Here is a 6,301-nt window from a genome sequence, read left to right as displayed (position 1 = left end):
CGACGGGGCGGGACCGCAGACGGGGCCTGCACTGAATGCGCCGGGGGATGAGGACGAAACGCAGGAGCGGAACACGGCGACAGGGGCGGTAGCAGCAACGGCAGGCGCGGCGGCAGCAGCACCCGCAGCAACCCCCTTGGAGCGGGCCTGCGCCCGGGCAGTGGTGGACTTCTGGGCGCGTCTGCGCTCCTTCACGGCGCTGGGCACCCCGCGGAGAGGCTGGGACAGGGTGGGACCCGACCACCCGATCCTGTCGGTTTCAGAAGGCGCACTGCGGTGCGCCGAAGCGGTGGGAATTATTGCCTAAGAGCGCTTTGAGCTTAGTTTGTAGGGCAGGGCTCGGGGGCCTATAGGAGTTCGAGGGGGATGGGGGTTGGAGGACAAGGGAATAGGTGAGAGGGAACCCCGAGACGGGAGAGGGAGAGGAGAAGGACGGGGAATGGAGGCGGTCACGTCGTGCAGGGAAGAACCCTTTTTCTTCCCTAGTGCCACTCCGAGGTTGTAGGGTGCTGGAGAGCCGGGGGGAGGTGGGGTCGCTCGGACAGGGGAGGGGGGAGATGGCGGTGAGAGCGCCAAAAGGACGTAGGTTTTCTGGTGTTTGGGAGGTTGAGGTCGGTCGGAGGTTGAGGTCTGGTGGTGGTAGCGGGGCTCGGATGAGGGGGAGGTGTGGCCCGAGGAGGGCCATTCTATTTAGACACGTCTTCTCTGTGGGACTGGGTTGCTTGGTGAGGGACGAAGGTGAGAGCGGTGCAGTACGAGACAGGGTGAATAGGTTTCTGGAGGACCAACCGTTCAGGTTAGTGGCGGTAAGGGGGAGGCGCCGCGCGGGCTACAATCCTCCCCCTGCGGTTTTCTGGAGGGTCTAGGAGCTGTGTGTCGTGGCAACGCTAACGCTTTGGTCGTTTCGCCGGACTATCCCGGGCCCCTGCAGTGGTGATCAGGCTTGTGCGGGATCCCTTTTCTTTATAAGGCTACTTCTCCCCTGGACCAGCCCAGGAAGGGACAGGTGGTGGAGGTCAGTTGTTTTAAGGTGGTTGCAAGACGTCTTGTGGTGTCGAGCTCTCTTAGCCTTTCTCTCTTGGAGGTTTTTTTGTTGGCCTGTTAGGTATATCAGGAGCCCTCCCCTGCCGGGACTGCCCTAACCGAATTTTTGTTTGTTTGTTTGTTTTCCCTTCGAATCCCGTTTTCGTTGGTGGTGTTTTGGGGGGTTGTTTCAGAGAGCCTTTGACTTTGCCCTAGCTGAGACTTGTGGACTCGCTCTAGCGGGACCTGAGAGCCCTTCGTGGTGTATTCAATGCAGCGCCATCCCCGGATAGAGGGGCTGCGGAGTGGCTGCGTAGAGTGTTGGCAGTCTGAGTCGGGGTCGGGAGCACACAAGACTAACCGACTTGTGCTGTGTGCTCCCGACCCTTGCGCTGTGTTTCGGCTTCGGCCCCCGGCTCTCGCGGCCCACAGTGTAATCTAAGTCATACATACATACATACATACATACATACATACATACATACATACATACATACATACATACATACACCCTACCTCCCCCTCACTCTTACCCCTCCCCACCCTCCTCCTTACCTGGTGCAGCACCACCTCCCCCGGCTGGAAGGTGACCTCTTGCAGGTGTCTGGACAGGCGGTACAGCTCCTTGAGGGGCGTGTGGCGGAGGAATGGTAGACGGCAACAGCAGTCTACGGCGCGGCGTACGGAAATCTCGGACTGCGAATAAACCAAATCGCCAGCAAGACAAGAAGCAGCATTAGCAGCATTTTCTCGAGGACAACGCTTTCCAAGACGATCGAAGCATGGAAACATACAGACAGACATACAGGCATACAAGGGTTCGGCTGCTCTCTACCGACAACGCCACCATCACCACCGCCACAGCAGCAGCAGCAGCAGGAGCAGCAGCAGAAACAAAAAACAGAGTTCAGCGACACACACACACACACACACACAGACATACATGCATCGCGTGTCATCACATGTCGCGCACTATATCTCCATTCACGCCATGCCATACTACTTTCCGTACCTGCATCGCCATGGCCCTGTGGTACACCTCCCTGCTGACAAATACGACAGCCACCAGGGAGTCCTTGGGTACGACAGCCGCCACCGCCCTCCCCGGCGCGTCCCCGTGGCCCCCCCCGTCCACCTGAAGGGGTCCGCCCTCGTCCTGACGCAGCAACTCCCTGACGGATGTGCGGGGTTGGGGGGAGTTGGGGGGTAATTTAAATGGGGAATTGGGGGGTTTGGGGGGGGGGGGAGAGCTTTGGGGTCGCATTGGGTTGGAAAGCCCGCGGGGGGCCCACGAGGCTTATGGGCTATGGGTAGCGATTTTTCGACTTTCAAGGTGGGTTGGGGGACAGGGTGCCGTGTGGGGGTGAGGGGAGAGAGAGACAGGTGGGTTTCGGGTTTTGGGGTTTTAGGGTTTTAGAGTTTTAGGGTTTTAGGGTTGGATTATCCCTTGCACTCACCTTCCGGTAAACGACTGCCCCGTTCGAATGACAACCACTTGGGTTCGTAACGCCGACAGCGCGGGCAGCAGCCTCAGGTAGCCCGCCTCCGCCGCCGCCCCCGGGAGGACGCCCATGCCGATGGCCGCCGCGCCTGCCTTGGCGCCGCCGCCGGAGGACCCGGTCGCCGCCGCAAGCACCGCCGACGCGGCCTTGCCGCCAGCCGCCGACGCTGCGCGCCCCGCCGCCGACAGCGCCATGTCCTCCAGCGCCGCCGCGTGTTGCGCGGCCAACTCCCGAACCGCCTGGGCCTTCTGCATCTTTATAAGTTTGTTAATGATCTCAATGACGGTGCGCCATAGCCGGGTATGTATCTGTCGGGGTGTACCCAGGGGGGGAGGGGGGGGTGGGCAGGAACCGGGAAGGAAGGGGGGCAACGCGGACGGGGTGGTGGTGGTGGTGGTGCTGCTGCACAATGTGTTTTGTGAAGAAGAAGAGGACGGATGTGATGACACGTTGGGTGATGAGGAGGACATCACCACCACCTCCTTCTCCAACCTCAAACCCCTTCTTTCCCCTCTCCCCCTCCTCCTCCCCCCCCCCAATTTCCCTTACCCAGTCCGATTGCTGTCCCGACTCCGCCGACCCCTCTGTGGATCCTCCGCCTCCTCCTGCTCCTGCTCCTGCTCCTGCTCCTGCTGCGCCATCCGCCACACGCACTGCCGCGCCTGCCGTACCCAGCCGCCGGGACTGCGATTGCAACTGCGACTGCCGGGACGGCGGCGGCTCGGAGCCCGGAAACGCCGCCCCGCTGCCTCCTGCACTGCCGCCGCCGCCGCCGCCGCCGCCAAGGCTGATCGTGCTGTCCGACTTGATGGTTTGTCCGGCCGGGGCGCGTTGGATGCTGGTTTCGGGGCTGAGGTGTCCACGAAGCTGCTCGGCTGCGCGTGTCGTGTACGTGCCGTGTCGTGTGGGGCCGGGGGGTTGGTGGGGAATGTGTGTGTGGGGAATGTGTGTGTATTTGTGTATGTGTGTATGTGTGTATGTGTGCATAAGATGTGGAGATTGCATGGTATGTGTGAAAGCGGCATTCAGTGTGCTCTCTGTCCACCCCTGCCGGCGCCCTGCCCCTCTGAGCGCCGCCCCTTCCCCTCCTTTTTAGTACGACGAAACCCTGCCGCCCTGACACGAGGACCGCATACACACACGGTCTAGGTAAACGACAATAGTAATCGGCACCGGGGCAGGTAATCGACTACGATGGCAAGTCTAGAGTTCAAATCCCGGAATTAGTATCTAGCTATATCGGACGATGTGGGTTCGGATCCCACCGCTGGTCCCCCGCCCCCGGGTGAAATAGATCGGGGTGGTGAATGATGAGGTGACACAGTGCGTTTTCCTCCAGTGCGCTGGGCGGCTGGAGGGGGATCTCTCACCAGTCAGAAGATCTATAAGTCTAGTTCCCGATGGGGTACACGGTTAGCTGCCCCTGGCCAGTGTCAGGCCCGGATCGATATGTAACATACACACGCAAACACACACACGCACACGCTCACACTCTCATCCCCTCACCCGCAAACGTGCGAATGCTGACCAATGCGGGGTCGGCGGGGTCCCCCATAAGCGCTGTCATACTGCCGTACACCACGCTGAACAGGCACGTGTGGTCGGCGGGACCGCGCGGCAGCTCCGTACGGTCGGTTAGTACGGCAAGTTGTAGGTAGGAAGCGAGCAGCTCCCGTACAGGCAGGTGGAGCTGCCGGTAGGCGTCAATCTAAAATATAACGGGTTTGGGGGTCCGGAGTTGGGGTGGGTGGGGTGGGGGGTGGGGTGGGGAAATGACATGCGGGTGGTTGGTGGTTGGGAGAGACGGGGGTTTTCATAAAAAGTCTCCATTACAAACTGAAAAGACCTGCAAGCAATGAAAGATATGGGCTTCATGAAAGGGCGGGGCCGGGTGCGGGCACACCACCTCGAAGCGACAAACCAAGGCCTACAAACCCCAAACCACTTCAGGGCAGCACCCTGCCCTGACGGAGCTCTGCACAAAACCGAAGTAACCAGAACAGCACCGTCGCGCATCACAACGAAACAACAACAGGCACCCTACCAGGCCGTGCATTTTTTTCACTCCGAATTCACACAGAAAGTTTTAGTTCTCTAACGCTCCCCACTACGTTCTGTTACACCACGTTAGAAAAGCAATATGTTTTTGGGGTTTGGAGGCGCTGTGTGGTGGGTTCAGGGAAGGACACGGGCCTGGTACGGCAAGTACGGAGCCATGGTGTTTACGGTGCGGAAATACGGCCCCGGCGTGGTGGGGAAGTGGAAGGTTGCGTGGGCGGCTGGAGGAGAGGAAGTGAGAGGAGAGTAAATACGGCAGCATACACGCCAGCAAAGACCAGCCAAGTACGATGACCATAGTCTCACACACACACACACAATGCACGCAAACAGTCGCGCTCCCCATCTTTCCTACTTGCCTGCGACACCAGCGGCATCAGCCTTTGCACGTCCGTGGGTGTGCGGTTTTCAGGCAGCTTCTCAAGCACGTCCTGAGCGGTTGAAGCGGTTGCATGGAGGTTGGTTGGAGGTGAGGTCGGAGAAAAGGACAGGAGAAGAGAGAGATGCGGTGTGTAAGTTGAAATTGAAAACAAAATAAAGGAGAAGGAAAGGGGCTTACGACCCCTAGGGTTGACCAAACCCTGAGCACAGAATGTGAGGCGGGTGGAGGAGAGGGGGGAGAGCGGATGGGGGGTGAGTAAGAGGGAAAGCCACAGATACAGAGACACACAGAGACACACACAGAGACACACACAGAGACACACACAGAGACACACACATACACACAGATACACACACAGACAGACACACACAGACACACACACAGACACACACAGAGACACACACAGACACACAGACACAGACACACACACACAGACACACGCAGACACAAGCACAGCACTCCCCCCATCCGCAGCCACCCTGACGGGAAAGAAACACCCGGGGCATGTGAGGGCCCGGGCTGTGGTGGAACATGGCCCTCATGGGGGTCGAGAAAGGGGTGTGCATGTGGTGTGTATGTGGCGTGCATGTGGTGTACATGTACGGCGAGCGCCCTCACCGCCACGGGGTCCACTACGGCCGCCAGCTGCTTGACGGTCCGCTCGAAGCGGCTGTACATCTGGGAACGATGTTTAGGGGGACAGCGGCATAGTGGAGGGCGTGTAATGGGGCCGGCTGGCGGACAGGTGGGCGAGTGAGGGCGGGCGCGGGGGGAGGGGAGCAGGCTTCCAAGCGGGGGATTGGAAAGGCGGGCGGGGGGAGAGGTGCTGCGGCTAGGATCGGGAGATGGCGGAGAAGGGGGAGCTGGCCGTTTGTTGTGTTTGTGGCCTCTCTCAGCAGACGTGGTAGCGTAGCGCAGCGCGGGCGCAGATTGATTAGTTCGAATGTACATGGGCATCCGGTCGAAAGTCGTAAAGCGCGTGCGAGTTACCAGAGCCAACCACCCCACCTACCTTCCATCGGAGAAATGCCTGCTGGACCAGCCGTGCCATAACGCGCGACAGAAGCCGCCGCGCTCTATCGAACCTGTTTTTCTCCTCATCCATCTTTGCTCCTGTGCCCTATGGCAAGAGCTTTGAGCACACGCAAAGCGTAAGAAGCCTAACCCCTAGCCTCCAGTCGAATGAAAAATAAAGTATTATGTAGATAAAGAAAACAATATAATTTGTTTATTCATTTTTCCATGCTTGCACGAATCACATCTGAGCAGTTCGAAGGCCTACACCACTCTAATGCATTATCGAGGTTAAAGCACAATTACAGGTACGAGAAACGAT

General features: G+C 59.0%; 1 protein-coding gene across 1 annotated transcript; it reads right to left on the bottom strand.

The window, feature by feature from the left end:
- Window positions 1–294: 294 nt before the first annotated feature.
- VOLCADRAFT_108266 (uncharacterized protein) lies at window positions 295–6,016 on the bottom strand (the record flags this gene model as incomplete). The annotated part of the gene is made up of 9 exons (XM_002958653.1): window positions 295–347; window positions 1,579–1,719; window positions 2,036–2,195; window positions 2,481–2,833; window positions 3,075–3,400; window positions 4,032–4,233; window positions 4,952–5,014; window positions 5,584–5,643; window positions 5,978–6,016. 9 exons carry the CDS (start codon window positions 6,014–6,016, stop codon window positions 321–323), a joined length of 1,371 nt encoding a protein of 456 aa, XP_002958699.1. The 3' UTR covers window positions 295–320.
- Between the last annotated feature and the right edge of the window lie 285 nt (window positions 6,017–6,301).

Source organism: Volvox carteri (genome assembly GCF_000143455.1).
Source record: "Volvox carteri f. nagariensis unplaced genomic scaffold VOLCAscaffold_102, whole genome shotgun sequence".
In the NCBI taxonomy this organism is placed as follows: Eukaryota; Viridiplantae; Chlorophyta; class Chlorophyceae; order Chlamydomonadales; family Volvocaceae; genus Volvox; species Volvox carteri.
Note: the sequence above shows the minus strand (reverse complement) of the source record. Positions and strands in the feature narration are given on the sequence as shown.